Here is a 24,793-nt window from a genome sequence, read left to right on the forward strand (position 1 = left end):
TTACCCAAAAAAAAAAATCAACATCTTACATCCCTTTATATCTTAAGAAATTCTTGATTTCTTTCTCGAATTATACATTTAATTAAATTATTGTATGACTCGTTTGTTATTTTACCAAAACTTATAGTTGGTGGTAGTGATGCAACTCAAATATTTTAAACTATATAACAAAACAAAGGTCACGTTTCAATTGCTCTAACGAGAAGAGACAATTATTACACACCAACGGTTATAAATCAACCAATCATTTAACTTCCTGTTTCACTCATAATTCTACCCTTTGGTGGTATGCTCAGTCGAAAAACATTTACCAACTGCTTAAAAAATCGTACCCTTTGGTGGCATGCTCAGTCGAAATGGCTCCGGGCTACAATATATGGAGCCTTAATCATCCGGCCCCGGCCCCGGCCCCGATCTGGTCTTGGCCTTGGTCTTGGTCTTGGTCTTGGAAATTCATTCCTTAGGCCAGATATTGAGGCAGATGATGAATTCCCAATCATCCTAGGTGAGTACAAATAGATAGATGGTCATGGTAATTCATTAGATGGTAATTCATTTAAAGAATAAAATTATATGTTTATTTAATCTGAATTGTAGGAGAATGGTGGGATACTAGTATTACTGATGTGGAGGACCAAGCATTGGCCTCCGGTGATCTACCTAAAATTTCCGATGCATTTACCATTAATGTCCAACCAGGGGACCCTTTACCCATGTTCTGCCGATGGTAAGTACGTTAAATCCAGATAGATATATTCTCATTAAGAAAAACGTCATTTCATAATGTCGAATATCAAAATTTTAATTTGGTGTTCGAAACTCCCTACCATGTTTCATAAAGTTTAAACATTTAATGTTTATTGTCTCTCATGTCTGATGCTGAATCTACTTTAATCATATAATTTTCTAGTCTAGATATATTGCATTATTGTTAGTGTCAAACTAGTCTATCTATCTTTAATGAGCTCGAGCTTTTGAAACAAATAGTTGTTAACATAGCTAGGTAAATGTTTTTTGTAGAAACATATAGGATAAATGTGGTGAAAGGAAAGAAATATCTCCTCCGAATAATCAACGCGGCACTCAATAACCAGCTATTCTTCAAGATTGCCGATCATAAACTTAAACTAGTGGCAGTCGATGCCTCGTACACAGCTACCTACACCACTGATGTCGTGGTGTTGGCTCCTGGTCAGACAGTGGATGCTCTTCTTGTTGCGAATCAGGCACGGGGGCAGTATTACATGGCCGCCTCTTCATATTTTTCTGCAAGCCTTGGTGTCCCATTCGATAACACTACGACAACAGGCATTATTGAATACACCGGATCAACAGCCTCGACCCCAAAAATGCCGGTTATGCCATTATTCAATGACACGCCGACTGCCCACAAGTTTCAGAATAGTATAATTGAATTTTGGCTGAGACGATTTTTGAAATGATTTATGATGTTGAATAATGTGTTTGGATTAATAAAATAATTTTTTAATAGTGATGAGTAATATAAATAAAAATTTGATTTTTTAACAATTAATTTATATATATTTTGAGCCGTTCAATTTTTTCAATATTTTATTGAAAAAAGAAAAGGAAAGTGAGGGAGGGCAACAGGGTCATAGGCCAACCCTATCGCCCAACCCCAAAACATACATAGTATTGTTGGTGTTGGTTTGAACATCAAATGTCGGTGTTCTAACTAGAAACATGCGAGGATAAACAATAATTAACCTTAATATATTTAAAGAAGTTCTTCATTTATTAATATCGAATTTGAATGATAGTATCACAAAAAGAACTTGAACCAAAACCTAATCCAAAGTAAAGAATCCGAACACTTCCTTCCGACATCCATATAATATATATACTAAATAAGATCCTCATTTCTCGTTTTTACAGTAAAATAATATAAAGAATCTCGACTCTTGAGCCTCAAAACTCCATTGGAAATCCTTCAAATCATTTAGTACATAGCCGGAGCAGGCGCCTCAGCAAGGTCGTCCGCAATCGGGCCGGGGGCGGCGCCGCCACTGCTGCTCAAAAGCTCCAACATAGCGCGGTGGGGGCTGGACCTCTGCTTTTCACAAAGTGCTGGCAGATACACTCCTGAAAAATATTTAACATATAAATAATTTATCATATATGCAATTTGTTAACCTTTTGTAGAGAGATTTATATAAATCCTTTGATGATATATCGAATTTTGTAAAATTTTTGTACCTTCAGCGGCGGCGAGGTTGAAGTAGAGGTCGACAATATTCGGGCAGTTCTGGTAGCAAGCTGGCGAGCAGAGGTTGGCGGCGAATTCCGGGGAGAAGAAAGCATCGGAGGAAATTCCGACGAACTCACGGTCGACGCCACACGCACTCACGCACTCATCGCTCTCTATGTATCCAGCCAACCTCTCCACAACCACCTCCGATGTCTTGCACGTGTAGTCGAGGTTCCCTTCTTCATTCCTGTAGTTTTCCAGCAGGCATCTCTTCCCCGACGATGCGATCGCGAAGGAACAAAGATTCTTGGGCAAATTCTCACACGTAACCTCGGCTGTAACGAACAAAATTACAATCATAAATCAAGATTCATAAAACAAACCGATAAAAGAATCATTAGTTGTTAACATATATCGAGCATACCTAAGGTTGCTTGGAAGAAGAGAGAGCCGAGGAAGAAGAGAATCATCGGCACTTTCATGGAAGAAAAAGCCATTGTTGGATTTCTTGGTTTTTGTTTTCTTTGCTTTTTGATATTTTGGATGGGTGTGTTGTAGACGTTAACGTGGAATGAGAGATTTGAGTTTATATAGGGAGGTGGAGAGAGAGGGAATACGCGTGCGTCTATGTCATTTCTTCGATTATAAACGAATAATAAAAACCAAATGTAGAAAATATCTGTAACCAAATTTTATGCAATTTAATACATTTTGCGTCTCCTTTTGAACATCATATTTTTATTTACGTAGTTAAAATTATAATAACAAAATAAGCTTTGAATATTCATCTCTAATAAATCATAAATGCTAACTTTAATTTGGTTCCATGCATGTCAAATTTGGCGACTTGTCTGTTGAGGAGTGGAACCCACGCGTAAAGTTTTATTAATCATTTTATTGTTCGAGTTGACTCCTCAATATTATAGAGACGTGTTGGGATGTCTTCACGTTCTGAAGTTTCATACACATATGGAAGCTTCTACATAATAATTTTGACAAGGTCGTAATTAATTAATATATTTAACACGTTCTTGATTTTGTTTCCTCGTACTATGGATATTACATCACACGGTGCATGTATATAAAATATGAAACGAACAATTATCGTAAGTGAAACGGTTTCATAAATCTTTATCTGTGAGATGGGTCAATCCTACCGATATTCACAATAAAAAGTAATACTCTTAGCATAAAAAGTAATATTTTTTCATGAATGACCCAAATAAGATATCTGTCTCACAAAATACGACCTGTGAGACCGTCTCACACAACTTTTTGTCTATAATATATATCGAATGAAACATGGATGTTGAAATAACCCATATAAGGGTATATTTTGATATTTACTACTTCATTTAATATTCTAGACCTATGTAAGGATTAGGGAATAAAAAAAATTCAAATCTAAAAATAATTTGATTTTTTGGGTGTGGGTTAATTAGGAGTCACCTTGAAGACCCAATTTTCATGGAAAATATAAGCATCTTTCATGAAGTTTCTATTTGATAATAAATAAAATGTTGACCAAATGTATCGTTCCATGCCTAACTTTCATCTCCACCCAGAACTTATTGACCAATTTATTCGTTCCAAATATAAACAGTCAATATAGAACAATAAAATTTTGAAACATTCAAGATAAAATTTATTACTCTCTTGTAACATAACTTATTTCTAAATTATCACTATTCTTATTGGTCGAGCTGCCACCGCCATTATCAATAATCAATTTTTTAATATAAAACTGGTGGCAAAATCAATTACACATATATTATATAAAAATATATACTTATAGAAAATTAAAAAGAGAGGAATAAGGTTATCTAATCAAACTCATCGAGTTGTTTCGCGAGATTTTCTAGTTGGCTCAAAAACTATTTGATTTGTAACGAAACTATCGAATTTGAGTCGAACTCAAACATGCCTGGAGTTTTTCTCCGGTCTAACTCGAACACAAATTACATTGTTCAATAATTAATGAGATTTAATATTTTATTAAAATAATATTTATGTTAAATAATATCTTTTGAACCTTTAATTTCGAGTAGCTTGTTAACAATTTTACATATTTTTTAGTCGAACTCAAACTTGAGATTGATTTTAATCGAACTCAAGCAAAAAAAAATTAGAATTTTCGAGTTTCAATTGAACTTAAACTCGAATATATGAATCTATGATTACTACAAGTAAGAATGGACTTTGACTTGAAAATGAAGATGTTTAAGCCAAATAATGAGTTCCATGTAACTTGTAATAGATTAGCCTGTTGGTGGAATTCAAAAGCACAAACCTTTAATTTAATTTCGTAGGTAGCTCTTGTAGTCAAATTTGACGACAAAATTTCATACTTTGAGACGAGACATCGGATTCGAAATTTAATAGTAATGAACCCCAGCTTCCCAGTTCCCAACCTAACAAATCCAATTTCGCAAATCAAACTTATTTTTAACATGTGGCTCTACAATCTATATATGCTATATTAGGCCAATTTTGCATCCGATATAACATATCCAGACCTTAGTCATTGGACTCTCAACATACTAGATGATCCCTACGTATAGCAATTTTGAGAAGATTGGGTAATCCTTCATTATATGTAGCAATTAGCATGCCGATACATTTTCAATTGGGCCTTAATATGAATTGGGCCTTAATAGGAATTACAACTTTTAAAACCGAGCCAATATTTTTTGGCCCAATTGCTTCAGAAAATTACATTTTCAGAAATCCGAGAAAAAATTGATTTTCAGCTTCTCCTCCAACTTTTACATTTCTCTCCAAGAAACATTTTCAAAGACCAAAGGTCTGTCACGTAAACGATAAATAGGAATGAAGTTTCACTAGTGTCAAGAAATGAATCCAAATAGTTCCATCAGTCGTTAAGAAAATTTAAGCAATTTTATGAGATCCAACATGGTTAAGAATGAAGAACATGTAGCCAAATAAATCTAAGACCTTTACAAACTGCTGTTAAAAGTCAATCAGCTAAGCACAATCTAGACTGGAGTATCTATACTTTTGGCGGTCTTTATGCGATCATATCCTCTGTTATCTACGCGATCAATTAACATAATCTCTAATTTTCAAGATTCAGAGAGCTTATATGGCATTTTACTGCAACAAATCAAAAAATCTCCATCAAATCAAAGCCAGGCATTAGTTAAAATAACCAAGTAACTGGAATAGAAAATTACCAGGACTCACGATCCTGATACATTTAGTGACAGCATGCAGGGCTGCCACAGAATCGGAACCACCTAATATACAAGAAAATATAGCAACTTCAGTTCCGTAGGACAACTTAAGACTGCATCAAAATATACAACACTCGAGTTCTTAAGCTTACCCACTAAATTGACTTCTTTATGTGATGTTATTTGCTGAGCGTCCATGTTAACATTCTCAGGTGTATAAGTGGACCTGAAATGAATGTGCAGCAATATAAGGTTAAGGCATAAAAGTTTATTCTCAACTAAAGGGTATTTGTAGAGAAGCCAAAATAGATACCCTGAATGAGAATCGGGAGATGAATCCGTTACTTGCTGCGAAGATAAACCAAGTCCTTCACTTTCAAAGTCACAGCCAGCGAGAAACTCGGAAAAATTGAAGTCTAAACCTAAAGCTTCCAAATTTGAAAAATCCATGTCAAGAAAATTTGCATCTAAGTCGGATTCAGATGTTGAAGTACCCTCTGGAGTTTGGTGCTCTGGAATCATTGGTAATTCCGGAACACCAAAATCCAGCTTGCCTTTTACATGGTCCTTCATGCTAAACTTCTTGACGCTTGTATTAACAGGTGAACAAGTTGTGATGCAATGGTTTTTCTCTATTGAATAATAGCCAATTTGTTTTGTGGGGGTAACTCGAATTGTCTCTGAAGAGAATATTGTGCAGTTATTTGAAATGATTTGTTGAGTAGAGACTTCAGTGGAAGCAGCAGCTGAGCAAATGTCCGATGAAGAAACAAGTTTGTCGGGTTGAGAAGAAGCTCGTGGAGGTGTTTTAGGGACAGTGGAATTCACTGGAGGGGATTGAACTTGCTCATTGAACAAACATTTGACAACATTAGATCCTTGAATCAGAGATCCATTATGAGCATTTTCAACAACATGCGACAAAGAATTTATCAAAGACCTATCTTGATTGTGTTCTGCATTACACCCTTCTGCACCTGGGATGACATATACGAAAAGAAAAAAATAAAGCAAGCACCAATAAGATAACTGTAAGCAGAAAGGTGACGCTTTTCTTTAAACAATTTACCTTTTGGTTCTATGCATCTGCGAGATCTCTTAATATTTGTCGAAGCATTTGAAACATCTTTTGGTCCTTGCCTTTTTGCATTTCCATTGCTGATCGATGGAGTTGAAAATTTTGAGGGATCTGGCTGGCTGTTTGAGGGCCTGGACGTAGACATGATCGCAGGACTATGGTACATGGGATGGCAGCCTGAAGAACATAATAACTAAGTTCATTAGACAACAATTTACAATTTTCTGGAGCTATTTATATAAGATGGAAGCATTTCATAGAGAACAGTGAAATACAAACAGATTTTGGTTGCTGCAGAAGTTATGCAAATATGAATTAATGTATATGCATGTGTACACGCTAGATTCCATTTTTTCCCCATGAGATTTCTATCAGTTCATTGTTGATGAGTGCTATAATATCGGAAGAGGGTAATGTGCGCATCTCTTGACCAAGACCTCCACAGGGTTGTGCTAATAGTTCAACAATTACTGGTAAAGAAAATTTTTATGGCTTTATGGTTAAATAAATCAAATGACAATTTTAAGGACAATATTCACTCCGTGAGTGGACCATATATGTTTCGAATCCATCGACATATCGAGATTATCCCAATTCGAACCTGGGAGGCCTTAAGAAGGAAATGTATAAACAAAACTGCTACAGGCCAAATTTGAGACAATTTTATGATTCACATTTCTCGTGTGCAGATGCGCTATTTAAGTACAAGGCATAACCACTCAGGGCAAACAGGGTCTGCCCCGCAAAATTGATGCATCAAATCAATACAACCGATCCTTAATCCTACCAATACGACTAAAACACGCCATTCATCATTGTAATTTCGCCACCCACAAACTGGATGACAAGAAAGATGATTCCGTACTTCAAGCTTATCAAGCTATCTAATTTCACACGAACATAAGTATAGAAGAAAGAAAAATTGAGAACCCAGCAAAAATCTACTGATATTACCACAAGAAAACATAGCAAAATTAAGCTATTGCCGATAATGGGTACCTGCAGAAGCCACAACAGAGACCTCAGCTTGAGATACTACCACCCGCGATGCAACAGCAGGTGGCTGCGGCAACGGAGGTGGCAGCGTAACAACACTAGAATTGTACGCATTCATGACATCCTGCATGCCCTTAAGCAGATTCTGAACCCGAAACTTCTCCTGCTCCAGACGGCACCGTTCTTGATCCACAGATACTTTCTGCTCCTTCAACGTAATATACTCGTCCAAAATCGCCCCCAAACTCAGCAAGGTCTTCGGAGCCTTCAACATTGGAAGCAAATAGATAAACAAACAAGACCCATTACAGATTTTGACATGAAATCACAGAAAATCAAAACTAATGATTACTTCTTGAACGGGAGACTTGGAGATGAGATGGGATGCCTCGGAGCGGAAACTGGATCGGGTCTGGTTATAGCTGTTGTCGCAAAGGTAACGATCAACGATGAATGCGATTTGAACTGGGGTCACCTTCCCTTTACCCACGGCGTCTGGTCTCTTTGATTTGCTTTGTTTGCCCATTTTACCCATTTCTTTACGGAGGAAGATTCAGAATGAAGAGCGCACGGGGGAACTGAATAACAAATAATCTAAGAGTGGAGGAGGATTTCAAAATTTTGGAGGGTTTAATGAAGAAGATAGCATGGACTTGGAGGGACTGTTGATTTGTTTTTGAGCGGTTAAATTTTGGGGTAATTTTATGGTTTCCCTCCAACTGTAGGGCCAATTTGCACATTGCACCCGGAGAATAGACACGTATTCGTTCTGCACCCAAAAAAGGGGAAACTAAAAGTTTTACCCCCTCAAAAGAACAAATTTATTAATTGCCCCTCGTGTTCAATTTGGTGTGAGTGTGATTATATCCATTAGCTCAAGTGACACCATAAATGTCATTAGTTGGCGTTGGTTCGTGTTCGAACCTTTCCCACCTTACAAATAATTAAAAAGTTTATATGATCATGTGGCTTACATGTATATTTATATGCGTAATGATTTATTTCGAAGATCCATAAAATTTACTAAACGACCCGACAACGATTGAATTTGAAATGAAGCAAAAATGTTATAGCTCACCAATTATTCTTAAATTTTATTTATAAAATCACTTACCAACGGTGGCAACTGTGTTGCTTTCAAGATATATGATTTATCTATTTTAGAATAGTTGATAAAATCTCTCAAAACACTGGACATGTTTGTGGCCAAATCGTGAAACCGTTGGTCCGTCCTTCTAGTTCTCGAGCATTTTAGTGTCGATTTCGAAAAACAGTTCCGGTTTTGAACCATAGTCCGGTCTATTTATATCTACTATTTAATTTATATTAAATAAAGATTTTTTAAATTCTAAATTAAAAAGTTATCAATTAATATAATATAAAAATAAAAATAAAAAAGACTTGTGTCGCGGTGGAATGGGCAAAATCGTGGCAGAAAGAGTTCCACCCACCTCCCCATTTTTCTCACCATTCGTTTGGCAAATCCCATTTAAAATTTTTGTAAGAATTCTTCTTCTTCCACAAGTAATCATTCCCTATATATTCTTGATCTAACCGTTTGGCAGGATCAAGAATCACAGTCACCATGGGGATGATGTTAGGAAAAATATCAGTTGAAACTCCGAAATTCGAAGTAACCCACTCGACGAAAGACTACGAAATACGCAAATACGGATCCGCCGTCGTAGCGGAGGTCACATACGATCCGACCCAGTTCAATTCCAACAAGGATGGCGGATTCATGATACTCGCCAACTACATAGGCGCGCTGGGCAATCCCCAGAACTCGAAGCCCGAGAAGATAGCAATGACAGCTCCGGTGATCACGAAGACGGGATCCTCGGAGAAGATAGACATGACGGCGCCGGTGGTTACAAAGAGTAAGGGCGGGGGAGAATCGGTGACGATGCAGTTCATACTGCCGTCGAAGTATGCCAAGGCGGAGGACGCGCCGCGGCCGGTGGATGAGAGGGTTGTGGTGAGGGAGGAGGGGGAGAAGAAGTACGCGGTGGTGAGGTTCAGCGGGGTGGCGGGTGAGAAAGTGGTGGCGGAGAAGGTGGAGAAGTTGAAGGCGTGCTTGGAGAGAGATGGATTTAAGGTGGCGGGGGATTTTGTTCTGGCGCGGTACAATCCGCCATGGACGCTGCCCCCGTTGAGGACCAACGAGGTCATGATTCCGGTGGAGTGAACTTTGGAGAATCATTTGTGTACGACTCTTGAGTTTTTCTTTAGTTTTTTGTAATAAGTGAACTGAAAATGACCATTTAGATGATAAAATGGGATATCACCACTGTTTACCATATGACGTGTTTTGAGATTATCGCGTTAAACTTGAAGATTTGTCAACCTAACCAATGTGCATTCAAAACCATAGAGACTCGTTTCCTATCATGTGATTGTATACAAGGGGTTGAATGCACATTGTATTTGGACAATCAACATCTAAATCGAGCGATTGTATTTGGATGCCCAAATTTATCTTGAATAAATAGATTTCAGAAAGAATTCGAACTTGGATTTGAAACGATTCATTTGTTTTACTATTACATTCTCCAAAATTAAATTTATTTTTCGTTGAAATATTTGTGTCTAATGGAATAAAATTGAGTTGGGCTTTAATGTCGACATATAGGCTATAGCCCAGCCCTAGGGATAAGTCAAAATTGAGTCACTCAGGTCTCCCACCTCAACCTTTTTCCTTTAATTTAAATATATCTCCATGAACCTGCTGTAAACTATGTATTACTGTATTAAATTTTAATATAAAGTAGATTTATATATATATATATATACACTTATTTTATTTAGTATTTTAGCAAAACCATAACATATTAAATTTTTTCGAATCACTTTTCTTCTAAGTTTTTTTTTTTTAAAAAAACAAGAATACTGTATATTCAATTTTAGATTGTCCTCAACTCAACCTCATACTTGTTAGAAAGAAGATCAACATATCAATTAGAGTGCATTCACCTTGAAGGAGCATCGACACAGATCGGGGATATGTATATATATATATATATCTGTGCGCGCGTAATCTGCAGATGCTAAGCAAGTAGAGGCAGGGGCGGAGCTATGTAGGCTTGTACCCGGGCTTTAGCCCGGATGGCCCAATTTTTTTTGAAAAAATTTATAGGTAAATTTTGTATAATTTTAGAATAATATGATATTAGCTCGGGTATATTAATTTAAAATATTAAAAAATTCTAGAGTTTAAAATTTTAGCCCGGGCGGAGCCATATTTCTGGCTCCGCCCCTCAGTAGAGGTAACTAATAGAAGCTCAAAGAAGACTACTTTTAGTGGGGAAGAGTTTGAGTTAGCTATATATATATATATATATATATATATATATATATATAGTCCATTGCTCTACGTAGATGGGATATGAGAAAATTTTCATTCTGTAAACGCTCTTGTAAACTTTTAAATGTGGATCAATAAAATCTTGATCCGAGCTTCAACAGTGGACGTAGGCAATTTCTATTGCCGAATACATTGTGTTCTTGAGTCCTTAATCAGATATATCTTCTTGCTGTGTTGAATGTGCTGTTGGATAATCCATAGTTTCTTGATTAATCTTGATAACAATTGATCTGGGAATTGTGGCACTACAACACCAAAACCTGTTTTAATTACATAGGTTATCGAATATTAATAAAACCGTAGCAAGGACAGATTACAATTTTGATAATGTACGTGTGTATCTTTAGATTTTAGTTATCTATTTTGTCAAAATTGCATTTCAGTCATTTAATCTTTCAACTTTTGTCAATTTCCATAATTGTTTGTTATCTTATTTATCTGTCATTAAGAATGTTGATATGACATTACACACATCAGTACCGTTTGGCGTCACACTAGAGGCCTTAATATCGAGTTTATCAGGAGTAGGCTCGAACGGTTTAAGAAGGCCTTCCGTAGATCTTCGAGATCGACTGCTATGCATGTCATGCATGGTTGATTCTATTTGGACTGCTAGCAACAAAAAGCTGTTCGACAACGTAGACACCGGTTCATATAGTTTATTTCACAAAGATAAACATGTATTATTTCATTTCTTGTATTTGTTGTTTCCACATGACACTACATATACAATAAAAATTATAAATCGTGTTACAAAATGCATGACAAAATTATCTTTGTATTTTATTTGGAAAACTATTTCAAAAATACATTAGGATATTTTTGCTATTTTAAATGTATTTTGTAACCTAATGTGTAGTCCATATTGTGCATATATATATATATATATAACATGACTCTACTTATCATGATGACATAGTTGGATAACTAGTAGACTATTAGCACGTATTTGTATTGTGTAGGCGTATTTTGTATAATTTTATTTACGTATAAAAAAAACTTGCAAAAAGGAGTTTGTTTTCACAGAAATTATTTTCAGTTACAAATCTTAAAGAAAATGTAAGGGGACGAATCTTACGAATTCTTATTATACTAGATTATGTATAATGTTAAAGTTCTATTGATTCAAACCATTGTCTTTCAAGAATCTTGAGCTTGCGATCTTTCAAAAATCTTGAGCATGCGATGTAGTCTGGTACACCGTGCACGCCACTATCAACGCTTTGTCTCTTAGGCCATCTTCAACCCAAAACTCTATTTTAAAGTAACTCTACTCTAAAATAGTGTTGTTTCTGCACCAAATTCAATATTCATCTTCAAACCATCTACTTCAAATCTTACTCTAAAAAAAGAATATTCTCGGAATATTTTTTATTTTATTTATTAATTTTTTTATAAGCTATAAATTTAGTGATATAATTATAATTACATTTTATATTGGATATATTTAATATTATATTTTTAATAATTGTGATAATATTACAAAAATGATTAATTTAATTACTTTAAATTTATTATTTAAATCTATATTATACGAATTGAAATAAAAATAATTTAAATTGGTGAAATAAAATTAATACATGACATTAAATTAAATAACATATTACAAATACAACTTCAAATATTTGAACGACCATATTCATTCCATAAATTATCAATTAAAGTATTTCGTAATGCATAATGAGCATCTTTGTTTTTTATTTTTTTATATCGAGCGAGAAATTCTCGAAATCGGATATGCTTATTGACAGTCATTTCAACCATTGGAGTCGGTGCTTCCCTAGCATCTTGAATCGGTGCACTAAGATCACGTTCATATTCGATTATCAAATTGTGCATTATGATACATGCTTTCATTATGGACTGGTAGATGCACTTTGGACTGGTAGATACGTTTTTGACTGATAGATGCACTTTGGACTGGTAGATACGTTTTGAATGGTAGCTGAGTTTGGACTGGTAGATTCGCTTTTGACTGGTAGATACGTCTTGAATGGTAGCTGAGTTTGGACTGGTAGATGCACTTTTGACAGGTAGGTAACATTCCCACTATAAATTAACTTCTTGTTGGTTGATTAAATCATAAACATTACAATCTAAAACAAAAAAATCTCATTGTCCAAAGAAATTCAATGGAATCCATTTTCCGAACAACCAATTACGCTATTGAAGAATATAAACTCATGTGTCATGTTTATCTTGACGTTTCGCAAAATCCTATCATCGGTATAAACCAATCTAAAGAACGATTTTGGAGTCAGATTGAAGAAGCTTTCAATCCCGGCAAATCGAATAACATGCAAGTACGCAATATCAGATCATTGCAATGTCGCATGCAAGTTATCCTCCGCACTGTTAGAAAATTATGTGGATGTGTTAGTATAATTGAAAAGCTGAAGCCGAGTGGCGCATCTGAAGAAGATATTGTAAGTATTTATTATTATATTCACATGAATACTCTAAGTCTATTTTTTGTACGAGTAACATATTTTTTGCAGTTGAACATGGCAAATGATTTAATGATGCAAGATAAAAATTTCACTAAAGGATTCAAGTTTGATCATGTTTGGTTTATAATGAAAGATATGGAGAAACTTTCGGCCAACGACAGTGCACCGATACCAGTATCCAAACAACATGTCACAAATTTGGATTCATCACAGTCGGATACTCAAGAACCAGAATCTCCAATATCAGGTTCCCATGCAGTAAATTCATTTTAATTTAATTTAAGCAGTGATGAAAATGCAGGTGGAACTCCGTCTCAACGACCTCTTGGAGTGAAAAAATCCAAATTAAAGAAAAAGGGTGAAGAAAATGTTTCAGAATTAATTTCTACGACGAAGGAAGGACATCGCGAGCTTATCAATGTGTTGCAAAAGAGATCTACATTTATTGTATTTGCATTTAAATTATCTGAATTCGAATTTATATTTTTATTTTAACTGTGTACTTGAATGTTTAAATATTATTCAATAAATTTGTGTGTTAGATGTTTAATTATAAAATTATTTTAAAATATATTTATAAATTGATATAATTAAATATTTTAATTTTTATTATTAAATATCTAATTATTAAAATAATAAAATAAATATTATTTAAATATATCTAATTATTAAATTAATATAATAATAATATCATATTATTATATAAATAAATATTATTTATAATTCACGCCATTTTGGCGCAGGGGTTAGAGATGTCCTTAAAGAGTGTTTATAAGAGATTTTCAAGAAGCACTCCTTGGATTTTAGTTGATTGAAAGTGTTTTGGAATATTTGTAAAAAGCTGCTTCTGCTTCAAATTCTATAACTTTTTACCTAAAGCTAGAAATAAGATTGAGATGTTTTTTTTTTTACTTATATTTTTTTGTCAATGATTTAAAATTACAAATTGACATATGAATCCTAAAAAAATTATCATATTCCATAATTACTCTCAATTTTTATAATTATTTTTGAAGATTTTTTAAAATGTAAATTTTATTTATATATGAATTTAAAATTCATAAAATTCAAAATCATATTTTGTTACAAACATTTTATATTTTAATAATTCTTATAATTTACATTTCCAGATTATTTATTTATACATATTTGGTGTATTTATAAATATAAAAAAATTCATTTATTTTTATTTTTATTAAATCTTATATAAATTTTCAAACATTTATGATTTTGACACTAAACGTGTAATCCGGTAAAATAAATAAGTTGTGTGTATATAATTTTTACCGGATTACACACAACTTATTTATTTTACCGGATTACACGTTTAGTGTCAAAATTCAATTGATTCTATCCTAGACCCTTGTACACAAAATCTTGGGCATGCTTGTATTTTGGTCCGCATTTAATTCAGAAATTAAGGCACCGTGTTAGGCTTTACTCATACGTTACCTTGTTTGCATCCGTAAGTTTCTATATTTCTGCCCACATTAATTTCTCAGCATTCCCTTTCACATCACACACAGCCTGCAAAACGTGCAACTCCACCAAATGGATAAGTCGATTCAATTTCAATAATTTTCTATCAGTATCAATTATTAATGTACATTGTCTTGCGACTTTGTCGAGATTTGTTTTTTTAGTAAACGGTCCCTCGGACTTCAGTAAATTGTTTTATGACTGTTTCGAAACTTTATTTTTTGGCTAGCTATCTTGGTTTTTCTATGAAAATGGAATTTGGTTGGTTTGGTTATTTATGATTCCATTAAATTAGAGTTTGATTTGATAGATAACGGAATGAGCCGTTACTCAATACTCAATGCCCGATGCCGTTTTAGCGATGATATTTCTTCCCTTGCCCTTCAAGACTCATGGTTGATGTCAGGCCAAAACATTTAATGTTCAGCATTTGACTGTAACAAACTCTTACAATTTTTACCAGAATTCACTACCAAAAGTGGAATCTCAGCAGAATCGCAAGAGATTTCGCCAAACTTACGTCGAGAAGTTGAATGATTCAGCATCAAACAACACGGCATAAAACATAGACGTTTTCGAGTAAAACTATACACATTATAGATGATGGACAATCTTATAAAAATCTTGCTATGTAGTTGTAACAACATCCGTAGAAAGAGCGTAGCTCGACTCCTCGGTCTTTGCATTTCATTTACAGCCTGACAGCAGATAAGCTTTATTAGTCTTGGTGTAGGATATATGACCCAAAAAATATATAATATCTACTCGTTTGTATCAAGATTTGGAACTTGAATGTATGCGTTATCTGGAATTCAATTCAATCACTTCCCCAGCTCTTCGCCTCTGATATCTTTTGAACGAGTGTACGCCGTAACCGGCAGCCTTTCTGCATAAAAACGTGTTTCACCGGCCCCTCTACGACCCCGATTCTTGCTAATGTTCCCCAGTGTGGTTAAGATCCAGTTTCTTGCAATACCCCGTGTCCGGCTGAGGCTGTATGTATTGCTATACGCATAGAATTATGTATACTGTTATCTAATATTTTCACACGCTGACTAAAAGATAAGACTTCCTACCTTTGTTGAAGCAACTCGTATATCAGGTCTTTAATCAAGTTTCTGACGTTTAATTTGCTCCTGAGATCTGTTACAGACGCAACCAGGAAACGGATTCGCGTAGAAATTCTCCTCTAGTCTAGGTAATTCTCCTGTGTTTCTAAGGTACGGTGCTCCAACTCTGTTGGAGTGTAATTTCTTGACCTTTGATTCAAAATCCTTCCAAGAAATTGAGCCCTTGTCCAACGAGTCTATCAGTCTAACAAAATTCAACCTGAAATGAATCAGAATGCCAGAAACTTAGTTTCCAATCCACAGACCAAGATGAATTTGGACAATGTTATTTTACGAATGATTAAAAAACCAATGAAAATATATCAATAACCTGTCGGGATTTATCGTCCTCCTAAATCCTTCAAATCGTCTATGCCCCTGCACAGCTTTTGCCATATTTCCATCGTACGTGTAAACAAAAACATCACTTTCCAATGCTATGATATAGTCCAAGGCAGCAAGGCGATTCTGGTAACGACTAAAGGGTTGCAACTCTTCTGCTGTTGCCAGTGTAGAGTGGAAGAAAACGTTGGGGTACTCTGCTTGAAACGCATCCATGCTATTGTTACCGTATATTTCTCCAGCCACGATGTATATCCATGTTGTACTGGAGTATCCCATTGCCTTGAGAAATATAGCTGCCTCTCTTGGAGACATGGGGCAGCCCCCTTGAAGTCTCTTTTCTTTGCTGTCGATTTCTTTCTCTTTCCAATGCTTAACGCTGTATCTCATAACACGAAGTTCCTCGGCCTCAGGACGAGTCAAATTGTTGCTACAACCAGTGAATGCTAGCATGTCTTTCTCATACCTAATCGCACAAAAAATATGTGAATGCGAAGTAATTGTCGAAGAAATCAACTGTGTGCAATCTTGCAGGCACAAACCGATAGGAAATCATGTGATGCTGATTACCTCAAGTGAAGAGCAATGAATGGTTCTTCTTCGTCTCTCAATCTATTGACCAATTTCTTTCCGAGCGCCTCAATCTCAGGTGTGTAGCGAAGGGCATCATAGTTTGCACGACACCTTAGCCTCTGGATGGAGGAGGAGAGGCCATTATTTGCTAGTCGTGAGTCCGTATGACTAAACTTTATCACCTTTTGTTTCTTTAGCAATGGAAGAATCTCTCTTCTGTAGTAATGAGCCTGCGCACGAGTTGACTAACGTTAGTTAGCTCGATCCAACACGCGATTATTGAACTAGTTGCTCTACCTTAGACCAAGAAACCGGTGCTTTAACCAAGGGCTTGACTCCTGCGAATCGTGATGGCAACTTCTCAGCTATATCGATATCATCTGCTAAAACTTTGATGAAATGCCTCCAATCAAAAACATCTTTGAAGCCACTGTAAAATATACCAGAATCTCAGACAAGATTAACATTTATAAAAAGAAATAACCGAAAATTTTCACCACAAGATGATAGTAGTACCTAGGATCGGTCCAAAAGCTCTCATGATCAAGGGAAGGAAGCACCAGTGTAGCATTCATAATCTTTGCCACAGCTACCATATCACATATCTGGGATCAAAACAACATTCTTACGGGTACATTCAGAAACACAACATAACGAAATCAAACAGATAAAAGATAGTAATATTGAACTTACACCAGTTCTCATTTGATTCAATCCTCCATTGGCATGAACCAAAATATAGCCAGTCGTCTCCTTCCCCGTCTCTGGAACGATTTCGAACACGAATTTATCAGATGAAAAAAAATGGTTTGCTGCATTTCTTTTACCAAATTATAAGGCGAAACCTGACAAACTTGAACGATTTCTCCGCCTAGAAATACATTGGTAAAAGTCATCACTGTTTGGTTTCATCCAAATTTCTTGGATCTGTCAAAGGTAAATCTTTCCGTAAGCACTATATTCAGTAAGAAACAAGATCAAAAGTTTTATAAAAACATTCAAGTAAATGCACTGCTAAAGTGGTGAAAAAGGAGCCCACAACCAAGATTCCCGTTGGAAAATGTAAAATTTACCATGTCCTTTTTAACGTTGTTGGTATGAAATAGCCCAACGGTCGTCAACTAATCAAGGAGCTTGGACTTTAAAAAATAAATATTAATATATTTGTAGAAATTCAAATTTCTTCATAGAAACTGGAAAATTATGAAAATTTCATCGCTGAAATGGTCGCCGGCCCTTTACTCGTCGTGGGTTTAAAAAAAACGAAAAGGATAATAAATAAAAGGATACTATTTTTATGCATATATTTATATATATATATATATATAATATATATTGTGCCAGCTTTATGGCATCGATTCCATGGAAAAACCTTCAAAATTCACATCAAATTAAATAAACATAAAAATTATGTATTAAAAAATCAATCTTTTGCATTAAATATGCTTTCTTCTCACCGGAAATTCTTTTATCTTCCGTTTCAAGCCAACATTACTGGAACCGAAAGACTTTGAATCAAAATTCTCTCCTTTAATATTAGACGAAAAATCGTTCACGAAATTCAGCCTGACGAAATCCCCGGCGGCGTGCGCGGCCGTACTGCCACAGCCGGAAAACAGACAAAACTTCAGAAACGCCGACACCAGCACCATCATCAGAAGCAGCACAAGAATCATAAGCCTCGCACGTTTCCAAGACGTCAGAGAATTCAGAACTCTCCACCAACTCAAAACACATTCCTCAACGCACAGAACCCAATTATCAGGCATCCTTTTACGCATCAGAAGGTACCTCACCGCCCGATGATGATGGCCGACATTGCAATTAAACAAAGCTTCAGAATCTAAATCACTTTTGGAATACTCCAACGCAATCTGCACCGGATGAGCAGACTTATCCTTTTCTTGATCATTCGTGTACTCAGCAACACGGCGCCGTTGGTGGGTGCCACCGGCATTGACGGTGGCTCTACCGTCCGACATTTCCCGGGAGGAAACAACAAACAACACAAACGGAACCAAGTTCAGTCAAGAAAAACAGACGCGAAATTGTGAGCCGATGCTTCGTTTCGATGTTCAAATTTGTGTCGTTTTTAGTACGGTGGCGGAGAAAAAACACAAGTCTTGTTGTGAATATATGTAGAGGGGACGTAATCTAAGGGCGAAGGAGACAACTCGGATACAGAGGATTCATGTGATTGGGCATCTCGCCTTGTTATTTGGAGTCTGACTGCTTCGGCATATATATAGGTGTGTGATTTGGAGAGATTTTAAACTTTTTTCAACATTTGTAATTTTCTTAAATAAATAAATAATATATATATATATTTATTACGATGTCATTAATCATGTCAACTTTTGCGTCAATCAATAATATATTTCATCATATTCAATAAATTAAATATCATTATATTGATTGATACAGATATTGATACGATTGATAAACAACTTATTAATTCTATGTTGTAGTATTAAGTTATTAACTCAAATGGGTTGGGGCATTTATTTGATTTCGTGTATTTTAAATACTTTAATTAATTGCATATCTATACAGGTGGAAGTCAAAGGATTGGTAAAGGTATTTTTGGTGAAAAAATGAAAGAAATTTAATTTTTTTGACCCCTTGTCTCCAAATGGTTGGTTTTATTTTTAGTGTATTTAAGGCATATTTCGAATATATATATACACACACTTTTATTATTATCATCATCATCATTTATATTGAGAATTCGTTACATACTCGATTTTATTATTTCAATGTGGCTTTTCATGATAAAATCGCAATGTCAATTAGTTTTTTCTTAGTTGTATGATAATTTTTAATCTTAAATTTGACTATATTCCTATACTATGTACTCATACGTTGTTAATTTTAGAAGTAGTGAAGGTTAAGATAGAGTTTATGGTTAAGATAGAAGCCATGAGATGAATAAAAATATTTTTTTTATGCAAAGTCAAAACAAATAAAATGTAATGTATAATTTTAATTTTGAGTTTGAATAATGTTTTCGCTGGATATAATATTTAATAGAATTATTATGCGTATATATAATATGTACCAACTCTATAAAATAATACATTAAATTAATATTTGAAGCAGAAATCTGAAATTCTTTAATAACAAGAATTGCCGACGCGACCGGCGATATATTATATATAGGAGATCTTATATTTTTAAAAAAATAGATATTAAATCGGAAAATTTAATAATAAATGATAATAAGTTTTTAGTGATATTTTTTAAAAATATATTAAACTTCTCTCATCTCTTAAATTTGATTTTTCTTGTCTTACCCAATCGAAAATTCGTTATCGAGATCAAAGGTGGATCTAAAGGAATTGATGAGAGGGGGATCGAGGTTGGTTGCTGAGAACAATTGGATTAATTCAGAAGAAAATTTCATTTTTTGCTGTTTTGGTCTTCTCTGTCATTTTTTTAAAAAATATTACCATTTGCAAAAAAATACGTAATACCATGCATAGGCCAATCCTTAAAAATATATTATCTATATAATTATTTTTAACTTCTATAATTATAAAATTTGAGCCAAACTCGAAATAATATTCAAACCTGAGATAATACAAATATATTGAATCTCATCTTTGTGGAATAACGGAGTTTATAGACTCAAAATTCTTTAGACGGTGAAAGCAATATAAATGTCAACCATCGATTTCATAAATAAAAGGGTGGCCTTTATATTTGAATTAGTTTGTGATAATCTGCCGGATCACATAACTCACTTTACAAGCAAACAAACAAACAAATAAAAATAGTCGTCACATAGTTTACATCTCAAAATATTTTTTTATGGTTCTAATAATTTTTCATCACATTCCTCCACCTAAAATATAATTTCGACATTCTTGTTTATAGATTGATTAGTCTATCGATTTCATTAACTTTAAAATAAAGATTAAAAAAATGTAAAAAAAAAATGCAATGTTCACAGTATATGCAATTTAGCTAGCTAATGAGTTTTTAGTTTCAAGTGATTAATTAATTAAAGCTCAGTTAGAGAACTTCCAGTAGCGATGTGATCAAGGGCCGGTGGAAGGATCTAGAGAAATAGATGAGAGGGAGAGGGAGAGGGAGAGGGAGAGGGCTGGTCGATAATGATATAATTGGAAAATGGTTAAAAAAAATTACAAAACTATATAGATAATATATTTATTTATTATTTTTTTTTAGAGTCGGGTTCTCACCTGTCACCGCGCTTGTTCCACTATTTCAATTTCCCACGTAAATCTCGGTTGTCTCTTTATTTATTTATTTTTAGTTAGAAAAATGAGTTTGTTACAGTTAAATCTCGAACACGAGATTAAAAACATAGGAAGTTTGAGTTAGATGAGCTCATGGACGGACTATCTATATGGCAGCTCTTGCCCGACATATTCTTCCTCCTTTAAAATAAGTTGCTAGCTTAAACTTTACTTCAAAGACATTTTATATTCAAAAAACCATTCATATTTATTACCATAAATTAAGTTACAAAAATATTATTGAATATATTGTATAAGTTTTGAACCAATACCATTATTATTTATATTGATAAGGCTGTTAATTAATCTTTATATGTTCATACGAAGTTTGTTATTAACAAATTTGATATTTCGAAAAATCTTAAATTCACGACTCTTAAATAGAATTATATTGTATTTTTATTGTATGCTTACCTTGAATTTATTTATGCTCTCATTAATTTATAAAGACGGTGATCTCCATGAACCGGATCTTCTCACGTTTAATTTGCTTCCCTCTCGGTTCCACATTATAATTTATTTATGAATTTTATTGCATTTTAATTTTTTCTTCTTGTCTACATTGCATAATTAAGGTTGAAATTCTTAAAATAACTAATTTAGTTCCCCGAAGCATGTTATTCTTTTCTTTTTAAAAAGTTATCTATTTCCATAATTTTATGAAAAATTCATACTGTATGATAACGTGTGGAACCAAAATTGGGAAAATTGCATTTCTTTGTGCCTATTTTGTTTGCAAATTTAGTCATATGTATATACATATATATATATATACATATCTGTGAGACGGTCAACCCTATCGATATTCACAATAAAAAGTAATATTTTTTCATGGATGACTCAAATAAGATATATGTCTCACAAAATACGACCCGTGAGACCGTCTCACACAAGTTTTTGTCTTTAATAATTTTTTTCATTCGAAATTGAGTACAATGTAAAAAACTTTTATTATTTTATAATTTTTTTTAATATGGAACTTTTATTATTAACACGAGCAGGTCTCTTGTGAGACGGTCTCACGAATATTTATCTGTGAGACGGGTCAACCTACCGATATGCACGATAAAAAATAATAATTTTTCATGAATGACCCAAATAAAATATATGTCTCACAAAATACGGCTTGTTCTCACACAAGTTTTTTCCTATTAACATAATAAAACGAGTAAATCTTATAAACCGTTCGACGTAAACTAGTTTAACAAGCATGCACATGGTGGTTCTTATAGCAGTATCCACAAGACTTTTATATTAATTTTATTTCTAAATTATCAAATATTAATTCATTATGTATTCTGGTCATGTACATATTTCAAAGAAAAAGTCCTACCGAATAGGGCATGCTGGATTCATGTGTTTATATGAATGTCACGTCTTATTATGTTTACACATCTTTGAAATTTTGATATTTGATTGAATCTGGAATTGTAACTCAATTGGATGATAAGTCTTACCATATATTTTATGGGTGTAACTGAAGATTTTCTTGTGAAAGTTGATGGTTCGGTTTTTTCTGCTGCTAAATTTTATATGGAAAATTAAATATTTATCATATGTATGAGATTGCTTGATTGATAAATATTGAATTATGAAGTGAAACTATTCATAAGGTAATATAAAAGTCAAATTCTTATTTGCAAATATTCAAGTATAAATTAGTTGCATTTATGATCAAGTTGATAAAATCCAATGATGGAGTAAACCGAGCAAAGATTAGTTTCCTCTTATCTTATTTAATCACTTTTATTTCATTGCATGATAATTAGTCTAAGGATTTAATTTTAAAGAAAATCCCCATTATTTCAGTTCTATTGTTTTTAAATTTTAAGCATAGTAAATCCACACCTCCTCGTGTAAATGATCCCCACTCACGCTACTATATATCAATTAATTTTATTGAGTAGGATTAATTTGGGCGTGACACGGATACTTGCCACCTTTGGGACCGCCACTGGGGAGGTGCTTCAATTTTTTGTGCTATTTTTTAAATTCGTCTTTTTCCAGTACTTTTTCGTTTGCTCAAGGTGAATCTCAAGGAGAAGAAGAATGTCATTACGATCCTAAGAGGATTTTTCATAGACGGAAGATGGAATTTGAAAAAATGGCGTGCTTTTGAAAACTTGTGTTTGCATATACATCGGATTCAGAAGCACATCTTCATTGATGTTTGGCATTCTGCTGTATGTTACTTTGCTGATATATCGTTTTGGGGTATTATCGCTGCCCTGTTACACTGGTTGGGCGTATACTGGAAGCTTTAACTCCTTGTTCATGCCAAAAGTATTCAAAATGCAATAGCCAGGTACTGAAATTGTATAGATAGTTCAAAAGATTGAGAACAGGTATACTTTTGTTAAATTGTTAGTTTCTCAGCAAGACTTTCCTCGAAATCACAACCGAACGATGATCGGACATTCTAAACTGTTGATATTTATTCCTGACGCAAAAGTTTAGCCAGAAGAAAGTACATATCCTCTTTTACAATCAAGAACAATAAAACTATGAAATACCATCTCTGGTTGATCAACAAGATTATAGAAGTTGTCTAACAAGCACAATGATACCAGACAAAACAGAAAGTCGAATTGGAAAACATTAGACTGCTGAAAATAATATACTCTCTTGGATCAATCCTGCTCCTCAGCCTCATTCTCAGCAATATTGAGGTACCTAAATTCATGCACACTCTGATCTTTGTTGGAAGCTAAAACTCGGAGCCAATCATGCACATTATTCTTCTTCAGATATTTCTTTAGCAAGAGATCATTCAACGATCCCTAACTAATCAGTGCAGAGGAAAGATGAGAATGAAATGGTCCCAATGGATTGACAAGAAATGGTCCTAACGTCCAAATCCTACACTATGGTAACAGATGCAGCTGGTTGTGAGAACATTATACATAAAAGTGCACAAACAAGAATATCTATTTTATAGATGAGGAAAGTGAAATCCACCTATAAATTGCATAGTTAATTTCCTAAACATGAACATAATACCCCACCTGGCACCCACTGCACATAAAATTTATTCAGAGCTGCTAGGCATATTTAGAAAATTTCTTCATTCCCATTGCACCAGTCATGATAATGCATCAGATATATACAAAAGTAGCACCACAAGGTAATTTCCATTATGTGAATTAAAATACTCAAACTCAATACAATTATTATAGAGATCTTAGCTTCACTATAACATAGCAATCTTCAGGTTAAATCCTTCTATTTGCATGTATTTGTTATCCTTCAAACTAGCCCCTCTGTTGCCATGAATAAACAAAATCTACAAATAAGTTGGGGAAATATTTGGGGCCCTGGATCCCACATACTTCCACGAGACAAGAACAATGCTACAAGTTCAAAAATTAATTCGTGGGCTTATAAGAAGCTACCTCTTGGAGAAATTTGTGTCATTAGCATCAACAGTGATCTTTGTCTTATACCGGGTGACAACAACGGTGTCTCCAAGAGCCCCTGGGTTCCAGCTGACCTTGATGCGCCAACTGTGCGAAGCCGGTTGAGGATAAGATCTATTACATCATTTTCATCCAACTCATCTTTTTATCTCTAGCAGAAACAAACTTATTTTCGTCAGATTTATTTGGAAAACAAGGGTCCTCCTTAAGATTAATATCGAGCATGAGTGCCTAGATGACCATTGTTTTATTCCTTGTGTTCTTGTATTTGTTTTATGTTAATCCAGCTTAATTATTACTTGAACTTTCTTCATTTTTAAC

The 24,793-nt window shown here is 34.3% G+C and overlaps 4 protein-coding genes across 4 annotated transcripts; 1 reads left to right on the plus strand and 3 right to left on the minus strand.

Annotated features, from left to right (window-relative positions):
* Window positions 1–1,735: 1,735 nt before the first annotated feature.
* LOC142544742 (uncharacterized) lies at window positions 1,736–2,791 on the minus strand. Its single transcript, XM_075651779.1, has 3 exons — window positions 2,634–2,791; window positions 2,218–2,544; window positions 1,736–2,103 (listed from the first exon to the last, which is right to left on the minus strand). Exons 1-3 carry the CDS (start codon window positions 2,704–2,706, stop codon window positions 1,961–1,963), a joined length of 543 nt encoding a protein of 180 aa, XP_075507894.1. The 5' UTR covers window positions 2,707–2,791; the 3' UTR covers window positions 1,736–1,960.
* Window positions 2,792–5,035: 2,244 nt separating this feature from the next.
* LOC142544743 (uncharacterized) lies at window positions 5,036–8,196 on the minus strand. The gene is made up of 7 exons (XM_075651780.1): window positions 7,830–8,196; window positions 7,481–7,742; window positions 6,473–6,658; window positions 5,717–6,380; window positions 5,556–5,629; window positions 5,404–5,466; window positions 5,036–5,323 (listed from the first exon to the last, which is right to left on the minus strand). Exons 1-7 carry the CDS (start codon window positions 8,010–8,012, stop codon window positions 5,286–5,288), a joined length of 1,470 nt encoding a protein of 489 aa, XP_075507895.1. The 5' UTR covers window positions 8,013–8,196; the 3' UTR covers window positions 5,036–5,285.
* A 705-nt stretch (window positions 8,197–8,901) lies between these two features.
* On the plus strand, window positions 8,902–9,807 carry LOC142544744 (heme-binding-like protein At3g10130, chloroplastic). The gene has a single exon (XM_075651781.1). The coding sequence runs from the start codon at window positions 9,063–9,065 to the stop codon at window positions 9,663–9,665; it is 603 nt and encodes a 200-aa protein (XP_075507896.1). The 5' UTR covers window positions 8,902–9,062; the 3' UTR covers window positions 9,666–9,807.
* A 5,358-nt stretch (window positions 9,808–15,165) lies between these two features.
* Window positions 15,166–19,019, minus strand: LOC142546399 (O-fucosyltransferase 19-like). Its single transcript, XM_075654090.1, has 8 exons — window positions 18,252–19,019; window positions 17,640–17,721; window positions 17,488–17,558; window positions 17,311–17,399; window positions 17,092–17,224; window positions 16,792–17,024; window positions 16,211–16,687; window positions 15,166–16,099 (listed from the first exon to the last, which is right to left on the minus strand). Exons 1-8 carry the CDS (start codon window positions 18,774–18,776, stop codon window positions 15,877–15,879), a joined length of 1,833 nt encoding a protein of 610 aa, XP_075510205.1. The 5' UTR covers window positions 18,777–19,019; the 3' UTR covers window positions 15,166–15,876.
* Window positions 19,020–24,793: the final 5,774 nt, after the last annotated feature.

Source organism: Primulina tabacum, chromosome 5 (genome assembly GCF_025594145.1).
Source record: "Primulina tabacum isolate GXHZ01 chromosome 5, ASM2559414v2, whole genome shotgun sequence".
NCBI lineage: Eukaryota > Viridiplantae > Streptophyta > Magnoliopsida > Lamiales > Gesneriaceae > Primulina > Primulina tabacum.

What these genes read in the sequence shown, in the direction of transcription:
- LOC142544744 (XM_075651781.1), top strand. Translation starts at nt 9,063, where the DNA reads ATGGGGATGATGTTAGGAAAAATATCAGTTGAAACTCCGAAATTCGAA.
- LOC142546399 (XM_075654090.1), bottom strand. Translation starts at nt 18,776, where the DNA reads ATGTCGGACGGTAGAGCCACCGTCAATGCCGGTGGCACCCACCAACGG. An exon ending in TTCATTGCTCTTCACTTGAG is followed by an intron (nt 16,688 to 16,791) that starts GTAATCAGCATC and finishes TTGTGCGATTAG; the next exon opens with GTATGAGAAAGACATGCTAG. An exon ending in AGGACGATAAATCCCGACAG is followed by an intron (nt 16,100 to 16,210) that starts GTTATTGATATA and finishes GATTCATTTCAG; the next exon opens with GTTGAATTTTGTTAGACTGA.
- LOC142544742 (XM_075651779.1), bottom strand. Translation starts at nt 2,706, where the DNA reads ATGGCTTTTTCTTCCATGAAAGTGCCGATGATTCTCTTCTTCCTCGGC. An exon ending in CTTCTTCCAAGCAACCTTAG is followed by an intron (nt 2,545 to 2,633) that starts GTATGCTCGATA and finishes TGTTCGTTACAG; the next exon opens with CCGAGGTTACGTGTGAGAAT. An exon ending in CAACCTCGCCGCCGCTGAAG is followed by an intron (nt 2,104 to 2,217) that starts GTACAAAAATTT and finishes AATATTTTTCAG; the next exon opens with GAGTGTATCTGCCAGCACTT.
- LOC142544743 (XM_075651780.1), bottom strand. Translation starts at nt 8,012, where the DNA reads ATGGGTAAAATGGGCAAACAAAGCAAATCAAAGAGACCAGACGCCGTG. An exon ending in CTCTGTTGTGGCTTCTGCAG is followed by an intron (nt 6,659 to 7,480) that starts GTACCCATTATC and finishes TATGTTCTTCAG; the next exon opens with GCTGCCATCCCATGTACCAT. An exon ending in CAGATGCATAGAACCAAAAG is followed by an intron (nt 6,381 to 6,472) that starts GTAAATTGTTTA and finishes ATGTCATCCCAG; the next exon opens with GTGCAGAAGGGTGTAATGCA.